The sequence below is a fragment of the Arvicola amphibius genome, chromosome 6 (genome assembly GCF_903992535.2).
Source record: "Arvicola amphibius chromosome 6, mArvAmp1.2, whole genome shotgun sequence".
Taxonomy (NCBI): domain Eukaryota; kingdom Metazoa; phylum Chordata; class Mammalia; order Rodentia; family Cricetidae; genus Arvicola; species Arvicola amphibius.
In genome coordinates this window covers 166,047-193,205 of record NC_052052.2, presented here as the reverse complement: position 1 = coordinate 193,205, position 27,159 = coordinate 166,047, and the positions used below count along the sequence as shown (strand labels likewise).

Here is a 27,159-nt window from a genome sequence, read left to right as displayed (position 1 = left end):
ACCAATAAAGTCTTTTTCTTGTTTATGGTGTTCATCTTTCTGACCAGCCTTACCCTACACACCCAGCAGTACTAGGTCTTCTGATACTCCTCTGCTGCTTGTGATGGCTCTCACCCTCCTGACCTCTGACCCTCGTGTCCTCTGATGTCACATGCTGAGTTTGACAACCTGACTTTTCTAGTGCTCTGTGTTTCACACTCAAGCAGTTCCCCAGTTCTAAGACCTGTTCCAGTACTTTCATTCTTTCTTCCCGAAAGAAATAAGCCCTGGGGATATCCAGGATCTCACTGATGTCCCTCACTGGTTTGTTCTCTTAGTTGCTCTAGCTGCTAAAGCTGATGAGTTAGAGCCTAGTGAGAGGTGCTTCTATCCTCAGCGTTCCAGAGACTCTCTTAACCGGCTGGGGTGAGGCCCTGGTGGATCTAATGTAGGTCACAGGACTGGTATGGCTGCATATCCTTGTCCAGGTTGGTGTTGGCTGGTTATGTTTCCGATAAGCAGCCCACCTGGGGCTCATTAGATCCACTGGATGAGTCCCATCTCCACTGGAGTCTTCCTGAGTTGTGGCCACTTCTGCGGGGAGGGAGAGGAAGTCTTGTTCCAGATGGGAGCCTCTTCATCTAGTAGGGATGTCAGAGACAAGTCAGGGATCCGCCTTTAGGAAGTAGCACCCCTTCCCTGAAGGAGAGAAGACCCTCACTCACCTGGGGGAGGTGGCAGGGAACTGGGTGTACTTTCTCTGGCAGGGGTGACCTGGGAGCCCCAAAACACAAGTCTTAAAGCCAGCACAGACCATCCTCTTTGATCGGCCAGACTCTTGCCACTTTCTTCTCTTACTTTCTAGCTTCCTGTCCTACCATACCATCTCTGGCCCTGGTTTCTCCCTGTCCCATATTTTGCTTTTCTCCTTGGAGTCCTAGAACCCTCTATCCAACATCCCCGATGCTGAGGCCTCCACACCAGAGTGGAGGATGTGACTTACAAGCTGAGGGAGGTCTGAAGGCCGTGGCCCTCTGTTCTTGATGGAACCCCGGTGTTTCTGGGAAGCTCTGGATTGCAGGGCACCTTTCTTGGAGAGCAAATGGGAGCCCAGAGGCCTAGGAGAGCTGGAGATTCCAGAGCTGGAGTCAGAGACAGGCACAGACACGGAGACTGGGGGGAACGGGCTTGATAGCTCAGGTCCAGGTGATGTCTGCATCGCACAGAAGAACTGCTGGGAAAATGTGGGTTTCCTGAAGCCCTGGTCTGGGACCACTGTGAAGCCTAGGGATCCCTTGCCCAGAAACACTCCCCCTTCATAGTCTTCAGGCTTCTGACATCTCCTGATCTCACTGTAGCATATCCACCTAGTAAGACACTAACCTCATCTAGGCCTTGGAGGTCCGTAATCTTGCGGTGAGATGTAGCTGGTGGTGTGTAGGGATCAGCATAGAGCGGGGAGTGTGGAATATCTGAAGAGTGGTCCTGAGCCTCTGAGCTGCTGTCTAAGTCCAGCACACCCACCTACAAGAAGGAGATACATGGGTTCCCTCAGTTAGACGCAGCAATAACCTCTGTCTTCAGGACACGAGGTCTCTGTGTGTTCCATCTAGACAAGCAAGGAAGTAGAAGCAGAAGGGATGGTGGTCTGGGTTCAGGGTACGTGGTGGGCTCACCTTGGTTAGGTCCAGGTGCAGGGGCAGTGGGACAGCTGAGCCAGATACTTCCCTTCGAACTTTGCCCCTGGGAGATTGGCTACTGCCACTGTGCCTCAGCTCTGTCTTCTTTCGCCCAGTGCTGACACAGTTAGAGTTGGTCTGGTTCTGTGGATACCAAGAACCATCCAGAAAGATCTCCAGGGCTTCTTTCCCACACACTCTTCTATGAGCTGTATGAAGGTCCCTACAGTTCAAGTGCCCTCTCTGCCGAACTATGGTCCAGGGTCACTGAGGGACAGTGTGGCCTGTGTTTTCTTATCCCCATCCCATGTCATTCCTTTAGGTACTTACAGGTATAGGCTGGGCAGGGAAGCCTATAGTGGTTGGCACTGAGGATTCAGGGAGGGATTGGCTGGTGGGGAGCACTGGACACTCTAATTTCCAGCTGGTTCGTCCATTGGAAGAGAGTGAACCTCGTCCCCTACTCACAGCCTAAGCAGCAGAGGTAAGATGAGTGGCTGGATCTGTCTCCTTATCTTGAACCTACCCTTCTGCTCCCTAGTTTGTACCACCTGAGTTATAGGGACCTCACTGACCCCTCACCTTTGTGGGTCCATGTAGTCCTGGGAAATTCTCTGGGCCAGGCAGCAGGTGGGCCCCATCCCTGTGCGAGACAGTCCGGAGGCACAGCAGCCACTGACTGTAATCCTCGTAACTGGCACATACCACACGGATGGTGTTGATGAGGCGGCCTAGCACACAGACATGTGAGCTAAGGTCTGGCAGGACCTTACCCCACAGAGACGCCAGCAAAGAGTTGAGGCATCTACCATACTCAGCCCTACTAGAAGCCCAGTCGGGCAGTCGGTAAGATTCTGGGTAGGACCCTACCTTCGATGAGAAAGGAGCGGATCTCCTTTTCCTTCTCTTCTAAGTTGATGTGGATGGCACTTAGCGGAAGCTCCCCCTGTAGCATGAGGACTAGGTATTTATCTGTGTTATCTCAGCCTCTTCCTGGCCCTATCCTTCCATCCTGCCCTCCAGAGCTGGGCTGGAAACTCAGGCCACCTAACACTGAGGATGCCACTCTGAGAAAGGCTAGGCAGCTTTGTTTGTTCTGGGACATCTCCACTTTACTTCTTGTTGGTTCTTTACCAGCCTGTGTCAGCTGTGAGTCCCTGTCAGGGAAGTCCCCTTGGTGTGTTTTTTAGTGACTGTGAATACACACCAGTCATGATTTGGTCACCCCCCCCCCCGCATGCACGCACGCATGCGCGCGCGCACACACACACACACACACACACACACACACACACACACCACGATGCACGGAAGGTGCTCAGAGACAAGGTGAAGCATGCACCAGGGATTCCAAGAAGTAGCATATTCCATTCCACCCACTCCAGGGTTAGTGATGTCCCTCCAGGATGAGAAGGGTTGTAGAGGGTGGAGACTCCTCTTCTGTGCCAGAGTAGAGACCAGATTGACCAGGGCAGTAGGGCCAGATGGGTGGAGCACTGTGCTCTGTCCCAACAAGCCCTGAAATACAGGTTTCTGAGTCTTCACTCCCACCCCACAAAGGGCACCTTTCGGGACAGGTATATGTGTATGGAGAGGGCCAACCTTAAAGGTAAGTCCATCTGGGTCCTCAGAGAAGATGGCCAGGGATGCTGGGTATAGTACCAGAATCCGATCCCATTGCTCCTGTAAAGGGTCAAAGGATAGAGTGGGGTTGGGCACCTAGAGTCCAGCCTTCTCTGCTCCTGTATCTTTCCCTCATTGCACCTCATTGCACCTCATGCCTTTTCCCACCCACCTGAGAGGGTAGATGCTGCAGCTTGACCCTTGAGGCACAGATCGCGCTGCCCATGGATTCACACCCAGATACTTTCCATAGCCGTGTGCAGGGGAGTTCATCCCCTAGGGAGCTCTGGGGAGGAGGAAGGAGTAAGTCACAGGCCAGAGGGTCTGAAATGGGGAAGGGATTACAGTTTCCTGCTACTGACCTGTGGGGGGCTTGAGTGGCAGCGTTTCAGACCCCCCAAGAGAGCCATTTGCTTCTCCAGATGGTAAAGCCAGTGGCTGAGCTCAGCTTCACTATGGCAGAGGACAAGGAGTGGGGCAGGCAGTGGGCCTGGGGGGAGAAGGGTCAAGTGGGCTAGGGTCAAAGTTTAGAGCTCCCAGAAGCTCCCAGGAAAGTTTCCTCTCCAAGGGTTCCTGGTCCAGTGGTAGCCAGGCCAGCTCTCTCCACACACCTGTAATCTGGAAGGCATGCTCTCTGGACCCATCAATCCTGCAGACGCTCAGTTCTGTCAGTGGAAGCAGCCCCTGCCAGAGGACAGTATAGAAGGGACTGCAGGGACTCCTAAGGAACAGAGCCAGCCCCTCCCTCTGTCTATACCACTCACCTGGAATGTAAGTCCTTCAGAACCATGAGCTTGAAAGTACAGGTGGGAGGGGAACAGCTCTAGATAGCAGTCGCTGATGTCCTAGGGGAGAGCAGGGCCACTAGTCCCAGAGGGTGGGGGGATAGCCCTGGGTTAGTATGGAAGTTGCTCCCCAAGTATTCCCCAACCTGCTGTGGCTCCTACCTGGCTGTGCTGGAACCGCAGCTGAACCTTGGAATAGTGCACAACTTTGCCTAGGTTTCTCACGGGTGTCCTCCGCCACCCCTTTTTGAAAACACTCAGGAATGGCTGTTCCAGATTTTCTGGCTGATTTTCCAGGCCCGGGATGTCCTAGAGGAGCAGGGCTTAGGAGAGGGACCAGATGGGGCCAGATCCCCAGGCAATATACACACGGCTGCTGCATACAGTTCCGATCTGTCCATGCATGGTCACAGAATATATTCATCAAGAACATTCACATACATGCATACCCCATACACACCTAAGCCTCTTCACATGAAAAGTGGAATATGTACACACCATATGTAAACATATGACTCCCCACAGTCAGAGCTATCTGCTCTGTGGTACAGGCTGAGGTTGGTACATAGTGGGTTCAATCCTTATCTTTATTACATCCTATGCTATGCAACTTGACTTTGGTCGTTCAACACCCCCAGATTTGTCAAAGAGTTTGAGGTATATTATGAGAATGAGATAATGTTTAAAGCCTTCTCAGATGTCCAATGACAACTGCCAATGTTTTATTTTACCTGGTTCTATGAAAACAAACAAGAGTTCTAGCTTGTAATATTTGCTAATTTCTTTACTGTAAATATTCCCAATACTGCCCAAACTGAGTTGTCAACATGATGTCTGTAAACTTGGAACTGGAAAGAGATACTAGTCAGCTTTTGTGAGTCTTTGCTGATGCCCCAGCTTACTGTGTACACAGTACCTATCTCACAGTAGAGGGCAAATCATTAACAATAGTTTGGGGACTGAATTTGGGGACCAGTCCTTTCCTTTATTTTTCCATTACACAAGGCACATGTGTGTCTCACCTTTGCATGTGTAATTCTCTGCTGTGACTACTCATCCTTAAATCCTCATTCCACCCTCTTTAGCAGGGCTTTGCTTAGGTTTTACCTTCTTTCTCGATGCCCTAAAATTTCAGCCTTGGATTTTTCATTTAGTACTGATTTAGTCTGGCTTACTGTTTTTCCTTTCTCTCCCTCCCTCTCTCTCTCTCTCTCTCTCTCTCTCTCTCTCTCTCTCTCTCTCTCTCTCTCTCTCTCGGTTTGTTTTTCGAGACAGGGTTTCTCTGCGTAGCTTTGGATCCTGTCCTGGAACTCTGTAGATCAGGCTGGCCTCGAACTCACAGAGATCCGCCTGCCTCTGCCTCCCAAGTGCTGGATTAAAAGCATGTGCCACTTCTGCCCGACTTAGTCTGGCTTACTGTATCTTCTCTTGCTTGACTTTGACATAGGAATGGAAAAAGGTGAGTACAGCCGGGCGGTGGTGGCACACGCCTTTAATCCCAGCACTCGGGAGGCAGAGGCAGGCGGATCTCTGTGAGTTCGAGGCCAGCCTGGTCTACAAGAGCTAGTTCCAGGACAGGCTCTAAAAAAGCTGCAGAGAAACCCTGTCTTGAAAAGCCAAAAAAAGAAAAAAGAAAAAAAAAGGTGAGGACAGGAGTAGCGTTGTATTTTGTTTACTGCTAATTCCACAAAGCCTAGGAGATGACCTGGGATGTGCTGGGAGGCAGGAGAGAGGTTTAGGAGAGGGCTTATGTTGCCTTTGGGAGCTGCCCAGGATCACCTGCACGGGCTACTTCACACTGGCCAAGCTGAACTACCTTCAGTGCCGGCCTAGGAATGTGAACAGACACAAACAGCTTCCATCCTCACTGACTCTGGGTGGGGCCTCCTGCACCTACACCCACTGTGGAAACCACTGAGAAATAGGCCATGAATAGGAAGGGCTATGAAGCTGGCCCTGGTGCCTTGGAACTCTGCCCCCAGGAGGGCTTAGCTTGGCGCTGTGACAGGGCCAGCTCTAACTTAGATGCAGAATCTACCTAGAGTCCACAGCATAGGTACAGTGTACAAAAGGAGTAGTTCCATGCCTGGCCAGGACCTCTTCCCCTTCTACCACCTCCTTTCAAGCTATTGTGTCCTGGCTAGGGTCAACTACCCATAATTCTGTCCAAGAGGGTCTGACTAGAGGGAGTCAGGGTCTTCAATGTGGCCAGAGGGAGGGATGCCACCCTTGGTCACTTCAGGCTCCATCTTCCTCTCTACCTCTTTGAGGCAGCAAGGTTTCTAAAGGTGACTCCTGCTTGCAGAGAGCTCTGGGAACTCAGGGAGCATGAGGGGCTGTGATACAATTTTTCTGGCTTCCTGGGAGCCCGTGAGAAAGGTATGCTTTGGGAGTTTACATCAGTTGCAGCACCCGAGAATACAGGATGGGAGACTTGCCCTAGCCCTGGTAGAGACTGCACATAGAGCCTGGCTCACTGGGGTGGGTGTGGTTCTCCAAGACCAGCATAGTAGGAGGTGTTCCTGTCAGACCTGCAGCCCAGGCTCCTCCCAAGTATTGCCAGAGAGTTGGGAAAAGGGGAGGGGAAAGGTATCTTTTCTAAGTAGACCCACAGAATGGCTAGCCCTCTGATGTCTCATGAAGAGAGGTCTATCGGTAGCTGGTTCACCACTGCATGGGGATGGGCGCCTGCCTATATGGCAACGTGGTAGCTGTAGGCTGCAGATAACTAGAAACAGCTAGGGGTGGGTAACACTCGGGAACTGAGGCCTGAAGTATGGTATTTACCAGGAGCCCCTGCACAATTGTTGGGCCCACCAGACCCAGGTTGGGATAGTGAAGGCTGAGGGTGGCCACTGTACCCCTGGATGTACAACAGACCCGGCAGGCTCTGCCTGCTCACCACTGACTCAGTGCCGGTCTTGGTTTCACTCAGCCTAGACTTTTGAGTGAGCTTCCCAGGGAGGGGCAGTGTCAACTTCCTCATCTTGTTTTGTATCTGAATCCCTTCAAACTGGCCAGAGAGGACCCCGAGTTGCTGGAAGATGCGATTCCCACATTATCACTCATACTGTGGCACACACAATCATACAGGAGAAGCACAAAATTGTACTCAGACTTCAGGCCCAGTGCCATACCACTCCTGCCAGACACGCCCCTCCACTCACCGTCCCGGGGATGTAGTGGAAGATCTTGTTAGCCGCGGTGTCCCCATCAGGCCTAGCCTCGGTGCCAAACAGGCCGGCCAGCTTCCTGGAGCTGTCATCTCTGGGAACAAGGGAAACCGGAGGCTCAAGGCTTGGTGCAGGTAGCAGGTCCAAGGAGACCCTGTTCCCTTGAGGCCAGGCCACACCTCTCACCTGTTTCCTTTGAGTGAGGGCTTTCTGGAAAATGAGGCTCGTAGCCTCCTGGGAGTCTGAGGGACGCAGTGGCTGTTCCCCATGGATGGCAGCTGCTAGCTTGGGCTGCGCAGGTCGACAGGTCTGAGTCCTTGGTCCCGTCTGCTAACACCTCCCGCCAGTGGGCGTGACCATAAGACGTCTTGCTCCTACCCTGGGGCAGGAGGAGTCTTCTCTCTGGGCTCCGGTTGGACCCTTTCTGAAGGAAACCTTCCAGTGAGGGCCCAGGTTTTCTAGGCCCTAGGTAGGCAGATTGGTCCTGACTGGACTAGGACCCTAACCTCAGTAGTCGGTGTAGGTCTGGCTAGGAGGGCCTGGTTTATATACACGCTGTCTACCTGTGTTCAGACTGTAAGTGCCTGGGTGATGGATCCTTCCTCCCAGTTGCCCCGCCCCTGCCAGGGCATATACATCCTGTTTCCACATGAATCCCAGCTGGTCTGAGTCACTGGTGACTGTAGTGGGAGTGTGCTCACTTTCAGCTACTCCATATAAAGGGAGGCCAGAACCATCCCCCAGCTTCTCTCCTGCCTGGGCCAACCCCTACCCAGACCCAAGTCAGGGTTCCTAAAGCTTAACCAAAAGCAGGGAAGAGGCCACATGCCTCCCAGGTTCTCAAGACAGGTATGATAAAGTAAGGGGCCCATCTTTCTCATGCACCCCATAGCTCAAGAGCATAGGAGCCTCAGAACTAGGGTAAACAGACTGTCTCTGTTTGTCAACAGAGACACCCGTCTCTGCTCCATTTGGATGAAAAAGTGCCTTTGTGCAGCCCCAGACATTAATGTAACTTCTGAGTCTGGCCGCACACTTGCCTATAGACCTTTGCCTTGCTGTCCAGACAAAAGCCAAAGGTGTGTTGCAGGCCCACAAGCAGAGGATACAAAAGGGGCCAGAGATGGACATTCAGTCTCAGGCCCATGGAGCCCAAAAAAACATGTTTATTGTTCAAGTTGGCTCATATTGCTGTGTGGGATCTAAGTGCATGTTGTGTGCCCAGTTCCACAGAAGATCCAGAAAAGACATCACACTGTATACACAAGACATGGGAAAGATGTCTGCTTTGTGCCCTTCAGGAACAGTGCCTGGTAGAGACAGATAAGTGCTATGTGCAAAGCTTGGGGCTGCATCTTCTTAGAAAGCCCTGGCCTCTTCTGTTGGGACAGCTGCTCTGTCCCCTACTGTTTGTCAAGCCCAGCTGTGCTGTTCATCCTCCCCCAGCGTTCCCTGCTGCTCCACGAAGGGAGCCAGGAAAGAGGATGCTCCAAAGGGCTTCTTGGTCCCCCACATGCAGGAGAGCTGACACTTGAGAGTAAATGTGTGAACTGCACTTCTTATCCATCAATAAATAGTGAATCAATAAATTAGTGAGTAAACAAACAGCACACACAAATAAATGAACAATGACGAGTGAGTACAGAAATCAAGACAGGAGAAACAGGAAATCCCTGGTGGTGTATGTGATCTGCCCTAACACTTGGTGGAGGAGACAGAGGTGGAAGGGCCACCCCATAGGGTTTAAGGCATGTGGGAGGCTGCAGGACCTCTGCGCAGTCTGACGTGTGTCAGAGGCTGGTGGAGGACACAGACAGCGTGGGTGAGGATGGCGGTGGGAAGTTGAGCAGCTCTAGCACTGCCACACCCACACTGCTGCGTCTTGTGAACATGCAGGATGCCGCCACCCACTTGTTGGTCCTTGGGTTGTACTTCTCTATGGAGTTGAGGCTGGAGCTGCCATCATTGCCCCCTACAGCGTAGAGCCATCCGTCCATGGCCACCAGGTCGTGTGTGCTCCTGGGGGTTGGGTAGGCAAGAGTAAGCCCAAGGGGCAGGTCGAGAGACAAGCCAAATGAGTGGGGTGCAAATGAAGGAACCATAGGGACAGGGCGATGAAAGGAGCCCCAGGTGCCCAGGAGGAACCCATGGACCTGCTGCACTGCTGAGGTGCTGTGTATACCACTCCTGGAGCAAGGCTCCAGGAGTAAACCAGACGTAGTGGCAGAACCACTCACCACCCACCCCTGGCCTTATACACCTGCGGATATTCATGGGTGCCACACTCTCCCAGGCACCAGCCTTGGTGCTGTATCTCTCCACTGAGTTGAGGCAGCTTGTGCCATCGTTGCCCCCTGCCACATATAGGGCACCTTCCAGCACTGCTACTCCTGCAGAGCTGCGCCGACTCAGCATGGAGGCCACAGGTGTCCATGAATTCACCTGTAGAGACAAAGGGACAGGCTGGAGGCAGACCCAACAAAGCACCCACCCCTGCCACAACATGGATTCTACCCTTGGCTGGGTATCTGAGGGTCAGGGGTAGGGAGGGTATAGAAAGTAGAACCCTTGGATGGCACAGGTGACCAGAAGATGGGATTATGCCCCTTGCCACCCAGCATTTGAGAGGAGGAAACTGTGATAGGGGTGCGTTATGCACCTGGGGCTCGTACTTCTCCACGGTGGCCAGGTGTGATGAGCTGTCATAACCACCCACGGCGTACAGGTTCCCATCTGTGGGAAGGCAATAGACCCACGGAGCTCCTGCAGGTGTAGGAGCTTTGGGGGTGAGTGGGAAGGGGTAGGCAGGAAAGTGGGAACCACAGAAAGCAGGTCCTGTCACCCACCAAGTGTGGCCACACGCACATATCGTCTCCGGGTGCTCATGGCAGCAATGGATGTCCATGTTCCTGTCAGTGGGTCATACCGTTCAGCACTGTGGGCACCAGAATGATGCTATGTTCAACTACAGCAAAGTGACCCTTTCCCAGGACCTGTCCCCCTGCCATCCCCCCTCCCCCCAGGCTGTGGTTGAAATCCTGTGCTGGGCATCACAGACTATGAACGGATAGCAAGGTGTACTGGGTGGGCACAGGCTACTGGCTGCTTGGACTTGAAGGGACGGACACAGACAGTCAAAGGAGCAGAATGGTACCAAGGCCCTACTGATGCTGTGGTCTGGGGTGAAGAGGCCTTGGGGACCAGGTAGCCTAGATTAGGCAGGACCTCATTCTCTTGGTCAGATGTGACTTCAGTGAAGTCAGCCTCATCTGCTGCTGCTGAGCCAACCCTTCAAGGCCACTGGGGCCCTAACCCAAACTACTACCTGTTGAGGCAGGAAGCCCCATCATAGCCGCCGGCTGCATACAGAAGCCCATGCAGGGCAGCTACACCCAGGCAGCTTCGCCTTGTGCCCATGGACACTTCGGGCTGCCATGTGTTTGTCACAGGGTCATAGGACTCCACTGTCGCCAGGTCTGAGGTTCCATCATATCTAGGAGAAGAACCCACTACTGATCAAGGATGGCCTGGCAGGCATGTGACAAACCCTTGACCCATGTCCAGCCTCTATGCTTACCCGCCCACAGCATACAGTCGGTTCCCAATGGCGGCGACTCCTACACGGGCCCGCCGTGTGGACATGGAGGCCACCACGTGCCAGCGGTCAGTTCGAGTGTCATATGCTTCGCAGTCTCCATGGATGGCAAACAGGCTCCCACCACCTGGAAGGTGGGTGGCAGAGTAAATAGAAGGGCTCAGAAAGGCAGGGCAGGGGGCTCTGGTGCAACCCAAGTGCAAAGCCATGAAGGCTCCAGGGGGTGGGAAGAGAGGGGGACTGGGTCACACTGGTGCACCCCATACGATAGGGTCTTTGACACACACAGGTCATAAGGATTTTATTTGTTCAGAGTTGGGGTAGATGACCTAGGGCAAGAATGGGAAGGAGAAGGGGTTCAGCATACCAACGGCAAAGAGCACAGGACCAGCACCCTCACAGCGACGGGGTCTTGTGCGGCTAGTACCCAGAATACCCCTCTGCTCAGGCAGCAGGTGGAACTTAAGAGCCTCAATGAGCAGATCCTTGCAGTCAGGATGATGCCTCACAAGGCTTTCAGCATCGACGTGGCCCAATAGGAAGTCTCGGCTCAGCAGAGGCAGCCGTACACACTTCATCAGCTAGGGCAGGAGGTGCCAGGTAAGGCAAGACCCTAGGGAATACTTGTCCCAGGGCTAAGACCCACTCAGGTGCCTATAGCACTTGTATGATTAGTTCTGGAGACAGGCGCCTATTATCACCCCAAAGGAGTCCCTGAATGGAAGATGCTAAGGAAATATGATTACACCTTAGCCACCTGCATTCCCTCCTAGACACCATGGGAGCTTCAGGACCTGGCCTCACCCTTGGTACATGCTGCCTCCGAGTGTCTACATCATGTTTGACCCAGCTCAGGACTGCACGATAGACATCTTCCTCTGAGGGCACGTTCAGGCTATCACTAGAGACCAATTCCAGGACCTAGGGGTGAAAGGTCCTCAGACCTGACATCTGGGTAGGGGAGGGCCCAGAAAACCATGAAGGTGTCCGAGAGTATCAGACATAGGGCATGTGCATGTGCGTGCACAACACACACACTTAATGTTCTTAGAGCAGAGGACCAAGCAGAATCAAGATTCGCAGATTTTTGGTTCCAGTAGTGGTGGTGATGGGTAGAGGGGTGAGGGGTGTCCTAGGCCCTGAGTAGACTTAGGTACATAGAATCAGAGACTGGGGAATCATGGTCCTGGAGTGTGGTAAAAACAGGAATCCAAGGCAAATAATTGGGTGGAGTCAGAAGATGGTGAGAGGGTTGTGGGGAGATGGGCAGGGAATGGATCATAGGGTGAAACTTCCACCAGAAACTTGAGAATGAGGCTTGCAGAACACTGGCTGCTAGGGTCTGGGCTGGGGCAATGTAGGGTATGGGCTGGGCCCAAACTGGCGTGTTACCTGCGTCAGTGGTTACCTGTTTCAGTGGCAACAGCATGAACTCCTCAGTCTTGGCCACATCCACGAAGTGCTGCAGCACGTACCTGTGCGCTGCCTTGAGCAGGTCACTGCATGAATGCGTGTCTGCAAATCCTCGGATGCCCAAGCAGTTGGAGGGGTCAAGCTGGCTCAGGAGGAACTTGCAGCAGGCATCTCGAACACCATTCAACTGTAGAAGGCTGGCAGCTGGGAGTAGAGTCTGGGGCACGAAGATGTGTCAGACAGGAGGGGCCAGAGGAGATTGAGGAGAGGCATGGGGAGGCCAGGCTACACAGATCTAGGGCTGGAAACCCCAGAAGTGTATGGGAGTGGGAATGGCATGCCTCACCTGTACATTCCCCTCGCCCACCACGATCTCAGCTGTGTATGCAAACTGCACCAGTTGGTCTAAGGCCTGCGGGTCAATGTCATGCAGCGTCACGTGTGTCTGGCGGCTCTCACTCATTTCATCTGTGAGGACAGTGGGTCAGGCAGCCTGCCCTGGGAGATGTGCAGAGAGCCCCCTAAGGCTGCCCAGACTGAGGTATGTGGTACTTGCTTGTGAACATAGCGTGGAAGTAGGGGCTGCAGGAGGCCAACACCACCTTATGAGCACGGATCTCCTTGGCTGCCACATGCAGGACGATGTCACACAAGAGGCCACGCTGCCGCATGCGGCTCATAGCCACAAAAGCATCATGGTAGTGCCGCTTCGAGTTGTGTGCCACACTGTGACCCTCTCGGCTCAGGAGCTGCATCGCACCTTCCATGGGGGCTGCAGGCCGGGCCTGCCTGGGCCGAGCTCGTTCTGCCTCAGGGCTGCAGGCCGCAGGGCTAGGTCAGTGTTTAAACACTGTGAGGAGCCACTCACCCACCCTTGAGAACTTGGGGCACAGCCAAGGTAGCTGCAGTCTATCCCAAGCAGTCCAGTCACCAGGGACCAGCAGTCCATCAAGGACCATCCTGTCACACTCACTGACACCTTCAGGGCTCAAGTTCTCTCTCCTGTCAAGGAACCTCCCTAGAGCCAGAACAGATACTTTTCTAAACATAAGCCTGCTCCCAACTGGCGCTTGCCCCTCTTCCTCTGCTCAATACCTCTCCTAGGGCTCCATGCTCCTCTTCTCGTTCCCAAGAGAAGCAGGCATTTCCCAGGGAGCGTGTCCTCAGCACTCAATGGTGAGCGCAGTAGGCGCTGGAAGAGTAGTTGGCCAACGCTGTCCCTCTGAAGTGAATCCCCGGATCCCACTCACCAGGTTGACCTCACCCGGCCCTGGGAGCAGCCCCTTCTGCCCCATTCTGCAGATCTGCTTGCCGGTCGCCATCCCTCCCTCCATCCCTCCACCCCACTCACGCCGGCGGCTGGGGCGGCGGGGGCGCCTCAGGCCCGGGCCCCGGGCTGCTGTGCTCTGGGCTCTGCGTCCTGCCAGCAGGCCGCTCCCCACGGGGCTGCATAACTTCAGCAGCCAAACCCGCGGCGGACTACTGAACGCAGTGTGACTGATTCGGACCGCAGGAAGACTGCTCGGCCGCAGCGTCCACTCTGGCTCCCGCTCGGCTCCGCAGCCCCTGTTTCTCGGCGCCGCCCGCCCTGCTTCAAGCAAGGTTGCAGGACCTGCCCCCCCACAACCCCCCTGTAGATGTCAGCGTTGCGCATCCAACCTCCCTCCACTAGGGAGACCCACTCTAAGGAGCTCCCAACCGGCGTCTGGCGCCTGGGTTAGCTTCAAGTTCCGGTATTCCAGCACTCACTTGCGCGATTTTGCTGTGACTGACAAAGTTCCATCGCACTGGGGTCGCGCTGGATTCAAGCCCTCGAGTCTTAAGCTCAGGCCTCCCTTTCACAAGCTTGCGGAAAGGTAACTTCTCTCATGGTTCAGCGTTCCTACACATAAATGTTTGAGCGTTAGATGAACGGGGACTTCCAGGGTCTGCTAGGTGTTGTGTTATATCCATTGAGATGGATACAGCATTTTTCCTTGTCACACTCAGGCTCGCCAAGAATTAGGTGTCCTCTGACTTAAAAAAATAATAGTTTATTTTATGTGTATGGGTGTTTTGCTTGTTTGTATATTATATAAACTATGTGCATGCAATGTCTATGGAGACCAGAAGAGAGCACCAGATCTTGTACTCAGTCACAGATAGTTGTGAACCACCCAGTGGATGCTGGGAATTGAACCTGGGTCCTCTGAAAGAGCAGTCTAGTGCTCTTAAGTCTGAGCCATCTCTCCAGCCCCTCATTTGTTTGTTTATTTATTCGAGACAGTCTCTTTGTATAGCTCTGGCTGTCCTAGAACTCGCTCTGTAGAACAGGCTGGCCTCGAATTCAGAGATTGGTCTGCCTTTGCCTCCTGAGCACTGAGATTAAAGGCCACCACTGCCCAGCCATCCCCTGGATTAAAATTAAAAAAAAAAAAAAAATTGGAAGCGGGGGCTGGACCACACAGAGAAACCCTGTCTAGAAAAAACAAATATTGCCGGGCGGTGGTGGCACACGCCTTTAATCCCAGCACTTGGGAGGCAGAGGCAGGCGGATCTCTGTGAGTTCGAGACCAGCCTGGTCTACAAGAGCTAGTTCCAGGACAGGCTCTAAAGCTGCAGAGAAACCCTGTCTCGAAAAACCAAAAAGAAAAAAGAAAAAGAAAAAACAAATATTTATTCGTGTGTGTGTGTGTGTGTGTGTGTGTGTGTGTGTGTGTGTGACAGGGTAGGAGGGAAACTGTGATTTTAAGTGCATCATTCTTATACAGTATTCATGGGGGCCAGAAGAGGAAGGGCATCATCAGGTTTCTTTAAACTGGAATTGTAGGTAGTTGTGAGCCACCACGTGGGTGCTGGAAATTGAACTTGGGTCCTCTGCAAAAGTAGCCATGGCTCTTAATTGCTGAGCCATCTCTCCAGCCCCTCTTCTGATTTCTGATGAACTGACTGTGTCTGTGTTGCCTTTTATGCCCGCCTTTGTTTTTAATCTCACGAGAGCCACTTCTTTTTTAAAAATAACTTTTTAAAATTTTTACATAATAATCCCATTTCCTCCTCTCTCCCCTCCTCCTGCTTCCCCCACCCCCATCCACTCTTCAGAGAGGGTGAGGCCTCCCATGAGCAGTCAACAAAGTCTGTCACATTTCATCGAGGCAGGACCAAGGCCCTCCTTCCTGTGTCTAGGCTGAGCAAAGTATCCCTCCATAGGAAACGGGCTCCAAAAAGTCAGTTCATGCACTAGGGATAAATATTGGTCCCCACTGCCAGTGGCCCCACAAACTGTCCAAGGCGCAGGACTGTCGTCCACATTTTCAGTTCTCAGCAGGTTCTCCAGCTGTTGGTCCGGAGTCAGTGAGCTCCCAATAGCTCGGGTGAGCTGTTTCTTTTGTTACTGATTTCTAAGTACTGTTTGTAAGCCCCGCTGTCAGAGGCACTGCACACACACAGTACAGACGAGCTGAAGACAAGGCTGTCCGAATTTCCAGCTTTATGTTTCCCGAGTGGGAACCAATGTTACTGCGTTTTATGGAAGGAATTGAGCTGTGAGTGCCGGTCAGCCTGCACTCCGTGGATTTGTGCAGAAGTTGAGCACACCTGCTGCGCCGAGAGGACGATAGGCAGCCTCCCGCCTGGAGATGCCAGCAGCACCGCACGAGAACCCTAAAGCCACCAGCATGGTGAGACGGGCGGGGCTCGCGAGAGGAAGTGTGGCGGCGCGCGGCATTCTGGGCCCGGAAGTGAGACGCACGCTGCTTTGACCAACATGGCTACGTCGCGCGCTCCCAAGAGGTGAGTTGGGTAACTGGGCTGCCGGACCCCGGCAGGCGCTCGCTCCTACGGTTCTGTTTCTAAGTGAGGCTGGAGGGCTGGCAGAGGTGGTGACCTGATGTAACCCTCAGGCGACTTGCGGAGCTGACGGTAGACGAGTTCTTGGCCTCTGGCTTTGAGTCCGAGTCCGAGTCGGAGGCGGAGGACGTCAGGGAAGTTGCGGCGCGGGAGACGAAAAGGCGAGGAGTCCTCCCTACCCGGGAGCAGCAGGACACGCGCACCCCATCCAGGTGAGAACCTGGCCCACCCCGGCCTCGCCACGGCGATCTTTGGTTCCGAGGGTCAGCCGTCTCTACCGCGTTGACCGACAGTGTTGAAGGCTTTCTTTCTTTCTTTCTTTCTTTCTTTAAACCAAGAAAAACACTTGGTACTGGATAAACCAGAGGTTATCATGTGTTGGAGAGAACGGGCTGTGGGTGGAAGGGAAAACCGGATGTAGGAGGACGTGTTTGCAGGAGTAGATAACGCCTCTGGGTGGGATGCAGAGTTGGGGACGGAACTTGATATTAAATGATGACAACTTAAGCGATAACTGCGAAGGACTTAAAATGGACAGCCTTTGAGGAATTAGAGCGTGGCTGTGTCAGAACAACAGACTCAGGAAAGTAGCCAGCGATGAGCTCAGAGTGACAGCGAGGGGACCTGATTCTGTAAGATCTCTTGGTTAAAATAGGAAGCAGTCTCAGGGTTGAGCAGTGAAATGAAATTCGTCACAGTACAAAAGGGGATTTCGGGTTGTTGTGGGTTGCCCGGAAGTGCACACATGGTTTGGAGGTGTTACTGTAGGAGTGCTAATGACAGTTTACAACAATGGGGTGAGCCTGGTGGGTGCACGGCTAGTCGGGGAGAGCCCTGATTCTATGCTGAATTTGAAATGATTGTGTCGAAACACTGTCAGAGGTGCTGTGTGTGTTAGTATGGAAGACAGATGAACCTGATGATTTATCTTTGGAAAATTCTGCTTGGTCATTGGTATCTACTGTGAAGGGAACTTACTAATATGGTCTCATTGAGGCAGCAAGCAAGCTGGCTATGTGGAGGGACAAAACACTCCTTCCCTTTTGGTTTTTCACGGGCCTTACTGACACCCACTTTCTTAGCCCACATAAGGGGTGTGCTTCTGAACACAAAGATCAGCTCTCTCGACTGAAGGACAGAGACCCTGAGTTCTACAAGTTCCTGCAGGAGAATGACCGGAGTCTACTGGATTTCAATGATTCAGACAGTTCTGAGGAGGAGGAAGAGCAATTCCATTCCCTGCCAGACATGCTGGAGGTGAAACCTGGCAGTCCTGGGCGGTGGGGCACCTGTGACTTCTATACCCTGCTCCAAATCTGTCTTCTTGTATCTGGTACAGGAAGCAAGTGAGACTGAGGAGGATGAAGAGGACGGTGCCACAGCCCCCAGAGAACTGCAAAGGAAGAAGAATGAGCCTATACCTGTGACCCTTGCAATGGTGGAGAGATGGAAGCAAGGGGCCATGGTGAGAGGCAATATAAGCTGGGTGGCTGGATTTCCACAGGCAGGAGTCTCTGTCCTTGCCTCGTTTGAGGTATCATTGTGTAGGTGAAGAGTGTGTTTCTGGGAACTATACAGTAAAGGTCTTTCTGAGTGCCAGGGTCTTCCAGCTGCATCTCCTTAATTACAGTGCATAGTCCTGCCCACTTTCTTCTTTTTAATCTCTCTATTAGGATCCTGGCCATCGTGGGGTGGGCAGAGTTTGTTTCCTTTCATTTTCTGTTGTTGTAAGGGGATACCACATACTGGGCAATTTTTGTTGTTGTAATTTCACCTGCATATATGTTGGTGTACCACATGCATAGATAACACATGGTTGTGAACTACACCATGTGGGTGCTGGAAATTGAACCTCGGTCATCTGAAAGAACAGTTGGTACTCTTAACTGCCAAACCATCTCTCCAGCCCCAGACTGGGTAATGGCTCACATTGCTGGAGGTTTACAGGTCTGAGTATGGTAATGGTCTTTGGTAAAGGCCTCGTGTTGTGATACTTATTCAGATCTCTGTGTTTTGGGTTGTTAGATATCAAGCTTAGGAACTTGTATATTCTAGGCAGGTGCGCTGTCATGAGACCTGTGCCTTTTTTATTTTTTATTTTTAGAGACAGGGTTTCTCTATAACAGCCCTGACTGTCCTGGAACTCACTTTGTAGACCAAGCTGGCCTCAAACTCACAGAGTTCGAACTCAGCCGACTTTGCCTCTCAAGTACTGGGATTAAAGACGTGCACCACCACTCCCAGCTTCTGTCTTTTTTGTTGTTGTTTTGTTTTTGGTTTTTGAGACAGGGTCTCATTATGGAGTTCTGGCTGACCTGGAGCTATGTGGATCTGTCTCTGTCTCCTGAGTATATGGATTAAAGGTGTACACCACCACTCTTGTCTCCTATGTTTGTCTTAAAAGCTTACTAATGCCATTGTAGAGTCCTGAAGCTCATCATTTCATGTAATCTTGGTTGCTTTCCAAAGATTGTACTTCCAAATACCACCATATAAATTTGGATATTAAATTTCTACTACATGAGCTTTTAGGGACATGGTTGGACTTCTAGCATTATTCGTTCACTGGGAAATAGAAAATGAAGTCAGTGTTCTTGCAATTATTTCACATTTAATTTAGAGCTTTTGGGGTTTTTTTTTCAACAAGATCTCGATCTCTCTCTCTCTCCCCCCCCCCTCTTTTTTTCCAAGACAGGGTTTCCCTGTAGTTCTAGAGCCTGACTGGAACTAGCTCTTGTAGACAAGGCTGGCCTTGAACTCACAGAGATCCTCCTGCCTTTGCCTCCCTAGTGCTGGGATTAAAGGCCTGTGCCACCACCACCTGGTATACCTCTTATTAACCCTGGTGGCTGACTTTGAACTCTGTGTAGAGCAGTTTGGCCTTACACTTGCAGTAATCTTCATGCCTTTGCTTTTCCAGTGCTGGTATATATATGGCTATCATGCTTGCTCTCCCGTTGGTTTCTCTAGGGACGGGAGTGAAAACGGAGAATTCCCATATACTTTCTTGAGCAGATCTGTAGTACAGGAAACAGACTGCCTATTCAAGGAGGTTATATTTTAATTCCTTTTTGTCATTGGCTCGTGGTTCAGTGGTCTTAGCCCTACTATTGCCCTTGGCCTGAGATTGTCGGTTAGAAACACCTTTTCAACTTGGAACAGGTTTCTGGAGCCAGGTACTGTGTACTGCTCTCCTAGTGATCTCCATCTCTTGCCCCTTCAGCACCACCTTACTCCCAAGCTGTTCCATGAAGTTGTGCAGGCATTCCGAGCAGCTGTAGCCACCACCCAAGGAGAGCAGGAAGCTACTGAGATTTGCAGGTTCCAGGTCACAGATAGTGCTGGTGAGCTGGGGCCAGGGCACTGTCTTGGGCTCTATTGTGACACCTTTGTTCGTTAGATGGGTGAATTGACATTTTCGTTCCTTTCAGTGTTCAACGCTCTGGTTACTTTCTGCATTAGAGACCTCTTTGGTTGCCTTCAGAAGCTGCTGTTTGGAAAGGCACCAAAGGATAGCAGCAGGTGAGGGGGTGAACTCTGGCCAAGCTGGCGGCCTTTTCAAGGGGCGGGTGTTGCTTGCAGGTGTCTAAGGTCCTGGTAAGCCCCTGCATCTACCAGCTCTAAGGAGCATCTCAGCTTTTGTGTATGGGACCAGGTTATATGCCCTTGTACCTGGGCAGACTTGTGTCTAATTGCAGGAATGGGGTGGGTGTGGTCCCTGCAGGATGCCGCTGCCATCTAGTAGCCCACTCTGGGGGAAGCTCCGTGTGGATGTCAAAACATACCTGAGTGCAGTTGTACAGGTACTTTTTTGGTGGGTAAAGAATCCTAGGAGGAGCTGGGTGGTGGTGATGCATGTTTTTAATCCCAGCACTTGGGAGGCAGAGACAGGTGGAGCTTTGTGAGTTTGAGGCCAGCCTGGTCACAGAGCATTGCTACAGAGAAACTCTGTCTCAAAAAACCGAGGGGAAAAAGAACAGAATCCTCCAAGGCTTGGTCATGCCTGGTAATTCCAAGGAGTTTGGGCCTCACCGTTTTCTTCTGCTTTTTCAGCTGGTAGCCTGTTTGACTGAAGCCACGGTGTCTGCAGCTGTCCTGCAGCATGTCAGCAGCTTGGTTCCTTACTACCTGACTTTCCCTAAGCAGTGCCGAATGTTACTCAAGGTGTGTTAGCCCATCCTGCTATGTTGTTGTAGCTAGGGGGTTCTACTTTGGCTAGAGGAGAGATAGCATTTATGCCTATACTTGTTCCTGCTCTTTTCTCTATACCCCAACAAGGGTCAAGGCAGCATACCTTAGTAATGTGAGACTGGGCTGCACTGAGGCATGGCAGGTAGCCATGGAGGGTCCTAGGCCAGGAAAGGCAATGGTGCATCTTTTTTTCAGAGGATGGTGGTTCTGTGGAGCACGGGTGAAGAATCTCTGCGGGTCCTGGCCTTCCTGGTGCTCATTAGAGTTTGCCGGCACAAGAAGGAATCCTTCCTTGGTCCCATCCTGAAGGTAGTGTGGGTCTTCTGTCTGCTCATTAAGGTCTGTGTTGGGAATAAGCCTGAGTGCATAGCAGACAGTCTTAAACCTGACACCAAACGTTGCGCTGAAAGCCATAGATCACAGCTTTCCTACCAAGAAAATAGAGTGGTGATGGGAACAGGAATTGAAGGTCTTTCGGGTTCCGCCTGGACTCTGATACACTAACTGGGAGCATTGGGAGAGGCAGGAGGACTTTTTTCCCCCCAGAGATTAGATAGTTGTAGCTAGAAAATAGGATTAGATCTGACCAGAATCAGACCCTGCTGTCCAGCTCAAAGACCAGGGTGGTCCTCCTGCACATGGAGATCCCCTGGAGTCCCTAGTGTACAGACTTAGCATGAAGCAGAACATATCCTCTATTTCCTAGGTCTTTAGTCCTGTCCTTGCTTATTCCTCAGCTTCTCTCTTACACACCTTACTCTCTTCCGAATATCTTAGTTTATATGCCTGAGGCTGGTGGGTGCAAGTGTGTAGGCTGAGAAACATCAGAGTCTGGGAGTGCTGGGACCCATACAGGAAAGGAGTCTGCAGCTAAGTGGTCAGGCTGTTTGGGATAGCAGTTCTGGTGGAAAGTCCTAGGTGTTGGCAGGTGGCTTGGAGCAGAGCACTGGTTGCTCAGGTGTGTCTTGTCTTTGGTTTGTCTGTCAGCAAATGTACATCATGTATGTGAGAAACTGCAAGTTTACCTCTCCCAGTACCCTGCCCCTCATAAGCTTCATGCAGCGGACACTGACCGAACTGCTTGCCTTGGACCCCAGCGTCTCCTATCAACACGCCTTTCTTTACATTCGTCAGCTTGCAGTCCACTTGCGTAATGCCATGACCACAGGCAAGAAGGTACATAGTCAGGCCCTTCCAAACTAGGAGCCCCCTGGGGTATGCTGGATGCTACCTTCTATGGGGTAAATAGCACATCTCATTTGGGGAGATGCTTTGGGTGAATCTGGCAGGGAAGAATGGGCGTTAAAGTTGAACTCCATTTTCACCAGGAGACATACCAGTCTGTATACAACTGGCAATATGTGCACTGCCTCTACTTATGGTGCCGAGTCCTGAGTACCCTTGGTTCCAGCGAGGTTCTACAGCCCCTAATCTACCCTCTCTCACAGATCATCATTGGCTGCATCAAGTGAGTTCAAGGGCAGGTCTGTGTTAGATTGTCCTGGGGGTTGGGGGCAGTAAGTTCCCGAGGGTATTGGCAGTGCTCTTGGTATAGGGTAGAGGTTTCTAATGGTTTCTAATCTTCAGTGGGCCACGTTTTTTGTTTTGTTTTTTGTTTTTTTTTTGTTGTTGTTGTTTGTTTGTTTTTTTGGGGGGGGGCAGACCTTAAATATTAGAGCCTTTGTGTCTGGGTTTTGGTGGTTTCTTCTTCTCCTCCTTTTTTTTTTTTTTTTTTTTTTTTTGTTTTTTTTTTGTTTTTCGAGACAGGGTTTCTCTGTAGCTTTGGAGCCTGTCCTGGAACTAGCTCTTGTAGACTAGGCTGGCCACAAACTCACAGAGATCCACTTGCCTCTGCCTCCCGGGTACTGGGATTAAAGGCGTTTGCCACCACCACCGGCGGGTTTTGGTGATTTCTGTGGAAGGGTCTGAGAAGATGAACTGGTTGTAGATTTTAGGCAGATAGACTTTGCAATCAGCCTCCACTTAGGTAAGTAGGTTAGCTGCCCACAATGCAACACCCATGTATTCCCAGGCCTGCTTGGGCTCCTGTGCATTCAGATCTATTTCTTAGAACTTTTGGTATGCTGTGAATATGCTGTATACCACTCTGGCTAGGAGGGGGCCTCTTTGTCCTCTTGAGCTTTCTTCTGACACTGGAGACTAGGCTAGGAAGGAAAAGGGGAAGGTGGTACAAGAGAAGAAACTCAAGCAGAGGGTGGAGAAGAAACGGAGGCAGGAGTGAATGAAACTAAGTTAAAGCTGGATGGTGTCTCTCAGTCCCTTAACTGAGCAGTGGGGCAGTACCCAAGTCCAAGCATTTTGTTGTGTTTGGTGACTATTAAATTACTATTCCTCATGGATACTACCCTGAGTACACCCTGGAGGGGTGACTGACTCTCCTGTATTTGGAGCTTGTGAATAGGAGCGATCAGAAGCAGTGGGCAGCTGATGCTGGTGTTTGGGGCTGGCTACCTGACTAGGATCCTGCTCTTTGTTGTTTCAGGTTGTTGCCCACTGCCCGTTTTTATCCATTGCGTATGCATTGTGTGCGTGCCCTGACGCTGCTGTCCCAGACCATCGGCACCTTTATCCCTGTTCTGCCCTTCATTCTCGAGGTGACTGTGCTAGGCACAACTTGGGTTGGATTCACAAATGTTTCTTGGAAACCATTTCTCCTCTGTATCTGCCAGTTGTGCCAGTACAGATTTTGACTGTAACCCTGTGGCCCCTTTGCCTTGGCAGTCATTGCAGATCTCCTGCATTTAGTCTATCAGAGTCTCAGACTTACATGAGGCCTTCCTTGTTTTCCTGGATAGCCCTCATTCTGACTTCTGCTTTGGTTCACTGTACCTGGTTTTGGGCTCTTCACACTAGATGCAGGTTTCCTGAGAAAGTGAACCACAAAGGTTGAAATCAAGCTCTCTGCCCTCAGGGTATCATTCTTTAGCTTATGGGTAGGATAAAAGGGGGTATCAAGACCAGCCCTATATATTAGTCAGCACCTTTTGCTCAGATTAGAGAACCAGCATTCCCCACCCCCAGTTGTCATTATGTGTAGCTGATTCAGCTGCCAGCAGCATTCTGCTGTACGAGTTCTCTTGTCAGGGGCTTTAGAACTTTCCCTCTGGATGCTTTTTCATGTACCTTGTGCCTTCTTCATTTACCTGCTCTGCGTGCAGGTTCTCCTAGTAACTGGGGAGGTATCTTTGGCTCAAGAGGCCATGCTAGGTTCCCACTACCCTCTTTTCTTGAGAAGGTCAAAGTCCGTAGCCTACAAAGACTAGTGAGGTATGGGATACGCCGTCCCTCCCCTGAGACCTGTCTCTCTCTCTCTGTATCTCTTTGTTGCTAGTTGTGCCCATGGTGCCTGGCATGCAGCTATTTCAGGCCCAGGCCTGTATACTCACTATCTCCAAAGGTGGTTCAGTGTACATAGGAGTCCTATGGTTGCCTGTCAAGAGGCTCAGGGCTCTGGAAAGTGGACAGGGTCTGGAGGCATCTGTGGGCTTTGAGGATGTCTTTAGGTATACAGCCTAAATGAGGGATTTCATTGTGTTGAACTGAAACCCTGTGGGTAGATTTTCCAGCAGGTGGACTTCAATAGGCGTCCAGGCCGCATGAGCTCCAAGCCCATCAACTTCTCTGTGATCTTGAAATTGTCCAATACCAACCTGCAGGAGAAGGCATACCGGGTGAGGCTGGCTGAAGGACTTCTGGGAAAGGCCTGAGGCTTTCTTTTAGTTGGCTCACAAGGACTTAGAAGCTACTGAAGTACAAGGAAGGGGTTACTATTGTGCAGCATTTGTGGTTTCTTTTGAGACTGGATCTCTCTATTATGTACTCCTGGTCTTCCTGGAACTTACTATATAGATTAGGCTATCCTTGGACTCAGAGAGATCCACCTCTCAAGAATGGGGATTGAACGGTTTCTGTAGTCATAGATCAGTGGTTCTGTAATCCTAGGCCCTGTGAATCTCAGTGTGTCTTGGGAAGGCTCTGAGTACCGTTTTATAGCCCCCATCTTAGAGATTGAGCAGGGTGAAATATAAGATCATGAACTTCTGGGTTTCACCATCTGATGAGATTGGGCCTACCCCCTCAGGATGGCCTTCTGGAGCAGCTATATGACCTTATCCTGGAATATCTGCACAGCCAGGCCCATTGCATTGCCTTCCCAGAGTTGGTGCTGCCCACTGTCCTACAGGTATGTACTCAACACCTGACTCCCCCTTCCCTGGCCTTGGCATCCTCTTTGTGGCTAAATTGGACAGTCTCTTAGTAGCTTTATCTTCCCTTGTATAGAAGAACAAAGGGAATGCTTCATTGTTCTAGTTCCAAAAGACCAGAAACAAAATCATGCTTATCCAGCTGCCTGGTAGTCAGATCCATCGGGGTCATTACAGGGGGAAAATGGTCATTTGACTTGGTAGTTTGAAGAGGTTCTCTCTGGGGACTGTGGAGTTAACTTGTTTGTAAAGGATTATCAGCCACTGACAAAGTTGGGCCAGACCTGGGTAACTTAACCAGGATCTCAAGAATTTATAGGCCCTCCCCCAGACTGCCCGGAGCCTGTTGTGGTCCAGGGCTACCTGTGGAAGTCTAAAGCCTGGGTTGGTCTGGTGCCCATTCTCTTTCCTAGGTAGTCTGGAGGTAAAATGTAGTTCTCCCTCTTTTCAGCTCTTTCTGTGCCCCTCATGAGAGTCTTGTTTGCTCTCTGCTCAGCTATTTCCCATCTTAGACATTTCTATAGGAGGGAGCTGTTACTGGCAGGGGATTAGCTCTATTACTCATGGGCTTGTTGGGGTGGGTGTGCTGCTCATACTGAGCTATACCTGGCTCAGGCTCATATAGACACGGGTATATGTGTGAAGGCAGAAGTTACATGTATAACTACATACATGTGCTTGGTTACTGTTGGTTGTATAATGTGACAGTGGCCTCCCCCATGTCGTCTTGGCTGGTGATGTCAGATAGTCAGGATACCTTTACTTTTGTGCTAAAGGTCGTAGGTATATGGTCAGGCTCAGCAGATGTTTTTCAGTTAAAATCCAAATAGCAAAACAGTTTATGGTTTTGTGTCTTCTCACAGCTCCTCAGCTGCTAACCTCTCAGGCTGCTGTAAGAGCACATGAGTGAAGGAGCAAGGCCTTATGCCTGTGAGACCTGGTTGGAAGATTGATAGCAGGCCCTCAAGTCTCCTTGTGATTGCCACCTGGGTTTTCACTATCTGCACCCCCGTGGGGTGGGGAGTATTCTGTCCCTGGAGCTCTACTTCACCCTTCCTTTCTGCAGCTGAAATCTTTTCTCCGGGAGTGCAAAGTAGCTAACTACTGCCGGCAGGTGCGCCAGCTGCTGGAGAAGGTGCAAGAGAACGCAGAACATATCCGAAGCCTTCGCCAGAGAGTGACCTTCAGTGTTTCTGACCAGCTGGCAGTGGTGGGTTGGGACTTGGCATCTGGACTGCCTGAGGTCACCAGTTAGAGTGTGGTAGATGTTTGAGGATTTTCCAGGACGAGCATGGCCTTGAATTTACCCAATCCTTAGGATGCTTGGGAGAAGCAGGCCCGTGAAGAGGGGACCCCTCTCACCAGGTACTACAGCCACTGGAGGAAGCTGAGGGACCGTGAGATCCAGTTGGAGATCAGTGGCAAAGAACGGGTATGGCTGGGATCTGGGAAGGTGGCCTAGTAGAAAGTGGCCGAGCAGGTTACTTGTAAAGGGATCTGGGCTGAAGGAGTGAAGTTTGGGACAGGGAGTTTGAGTGCAGCCTGGCTGTGGGTGGCACCCGAAGTGGGGCTGATGTGAGTTAAGCTCTGCTCCAATCTCTGGGCTTCTCCCTACCACAATTTGTTTTTCTGTTTCCGGCCCTTGAAGCTAGAAGACCTGAACTTCCCAGAGATCAAGAGGCGGAAAGTGGAAGACAGGAAGGATGAAGACAGGAAGGAATTAAAAGACCTGTTTGACTTGGACAGTTCTGAGGGAGAGGACAGCACAGACTTCTCTCAGAGAGGTAAGGCCTGAGGTGGGAGTCCTTAAGAGCTGTGTGTCAGCGGAGGTATTTCATGGCTGGCTGGCGGGTACACTTTGGTTTTTTTGTTTTGTTTTTTTATTTGTTTTGTTTTAAATTTTTATGTCTGTGTGTTTTGCTTACATGTATGTCTGTATATAACATGTGTGCCTGGTGCCCACGGAGGTCAGAAGAGAGTGTTACATCCTCTGGGACTGGAGTTATAGACAGTTGTGAGCCACCATGTGGGTGCTGGGAGTCAAACCCAGGTCTTTAAACCAATGAGCTGTCTCTCTAGCCTTCATACCTGTTTCTTTTTTTTCTCTCTCTCTCTTCTTTATATATAATTTGAGTCAGGGTTTCTCTGTGTAGTCTTGGCTATCCTGGAACTCACGCTGTAGACCAGACTGGCATTGAACTCACAGAGATCTGCCTGTCTCTGCCTCCCAAGTGCTGGGATTCAAGGCGTGCACCACCACTGTCCTATCTGCCCCTGTTTCTTATACCACTCCTTGGTGCCTTCCTTCTGTTTGAGCTGGGGATTCATTATTGGTAATTGCTACCATGCTGGGGCCTCCATATGGGTGACAGAAAGGGCTAGTGGTCCTCTTGCTGCTACTGAGACCTGTGGCCCTAGTGGGTGTCTGTTGTGTGTGTGCACATGGTTCTTTATCTACAGGAATACCCGGGCTCCTGGGAGCCCACCAAGGAGTGGAAGAGGAAGACCAGGAGGAAGATGATGAAGAATTGGGTGCCAGCAACTCAGAGGGTAAGTTGTTTCTGTTGTGAAATAGACTGGCCTTGAAGTAAGACCACTCTAAGCCAGGTCTGTGCCCATCCCTGGGGTACTAATTATTCTATACTCAAAAGACTCTGACAGCAAGCT

At 51.3% G+C, this 27,159-nt stretch overlaps 3 protein-coding genes across 6 annotated transcripts in view; 1 reads left to right on the top strand and 2 right to left on the bottom strand.

The window, feature by feature from the left end:
• Positions 1-5: 5 nt before the first annotated feature.
• On the bottom strand, positions 6-7,553 carry Plekhn1 (pleckstrin homology domain containing N1). Of its 2 annotated transcripts, none has more exons than XM_038335445.1 (16): positions 7,426-7,553; positions 7,234-7,333; positions 4,229-4,375; positions 4,046-4,126; positions 3,893-3,965; positions 3,644-3,771; positions 3,454-3,567; positions 3,261-3,341; positions 2,529-2,604; positions 2,241-2,389; positions 1,989-2,129; positions 1,656-1,802; positions 1,363-1,503; positions 983-1,213; positions 705-753; positions 6-620 (listed from the first exon to the last, which is right to left on the bottom strand). In XM_038335445.1, exons 1-16 carry the CDS (start codon positions 7,506-7,508, stop codon positions 517-519), a joined length of 1,845 nt encoding a protein of 614 aa, XP_038191373.1. In that variant the 5' UTR covers positions 7,509-7,553; the 3' UTR covers positions 6-516. The 2 variants fall into 2 exon arrangements, with proteins under 2 accessions (XP_038191373.1, XP_038191374.1); XM_038335446.1 differs by having other exon boundaries at positions 983-1,210.
• Positions 7,554-9,027: 1,474 nt separating this feature from the next.
• Positions 9,028-15,913, bottom strand: Klhl17 (kelch like family member 17). Of its 3 annotated transcripts, XM_042055365.1 has the most exons (13): positions 15,824-15,913; positions 13,599-14,129; positions 12,804-13,063; positions 12,594-12,715; positions 12,243-12,464; positions 11,639-11,755; positions 11,202-11,415; positions 10,817-10,961; positions 10,565-10,732; positions 10,086-10,174; positions 9,899-9,972; positions 9,500-9,681; positions 9,028-9,258 (listed from the first exon to the last, which is right to left on the bottom strand). In XM_042055365.1, the coding sequence occupies exons 2-13, from the start codon at positions 13,697-13,699 to the stop codon at positions 9,030-9,032; spliced, it is 1,923 nt and encodes a 640-aa protein (XP_041911299.1). In that variant the 5' UTR covers positions 13,700-14,129; positions 15,824-15,913; the 3' UTR covers positions 9,028-9,029. The 3 variants fall into 3 exon arrangements, with proteins under 3 accessions (XP_041911299.1, XP_038191370.1, XP_038191372.1); XM_038335442.1 differs by having other exon boundaries at positions 9,064-9,681; XM_038335444.1 differs by lacking the exons at positions 13,599-14,129; positions 15,824-15,913 and adding an exon at positions 13,343-13,580 and having other exon boundaries at positions 9,064-9,681.
• The window catches only part of Noc2l (NOC2 like nucleolar associated transcriptional repressor), a 12,213-nt gene continuing 548 nt past the window's right edge, over positions 15,495-27,159 (top strand). Inside the window, exons 1-18 of the mRNA XM_038335441.1 lie at positions 15,495-16,018; positions 16,129-16,287; positions 17,158-17,332; positions 17,415-17,540; positions 19,299-19,419; positions 19,507-19,597; positions 19,800-19,878; positions 20,129-20,239; positions 20,462-20,575; positions 21,254-21,442; positions 21,595-21,734; positions 22,770-22,881; positions 23,845-23,958; positions 24,369-24,470; positions 25,559-25,702; positions 25,811-25,924; positions 26,141-26,276; positions 26,953-27,042. Of these exons, the coding sequence (XP_038191369.1) occupies positions 15,993-16,018; positions 16,129-16,287; positions 17,158-17,332; positions 17,415-17,540; positions 19,299-19,419; positions 19,507-19,597; positions 19,800-19,878; positions 20,129-20,239; positions 20,462-20,575; positions 21,254-21,442; positions 21,595-21,734; positions 22,770-22,881; positions 23,845-23,958; positions 24,369-24,470; positions 25,559-25,702; positions 25,811-25,924; positions 26,141-26,276; positions 26,953-27,042 (2,143 nt within the window). The 5' untranslated portion in view covers positions 15,495-15,992. The remainder of the gene's footprint in view (positions 16,019-16,128; positions 16,288-17,157; positions 17,333-17,414; positions 17,541-19,298; positions 19,420-19,506; positions 19,598-19,799; positions 19,879-20,128; positions 20,240-20,461; positions 20,576-21,253; positions 21,443-21,594; positions 21,735-22,769; positions 22,882-23,844; positions 23,959-24,368; positions 24,471-25,558; positions 25,703-25,810; positions 25,925-26,140; positions 26,277-26,952; positions 27,043-27,159) is intronic.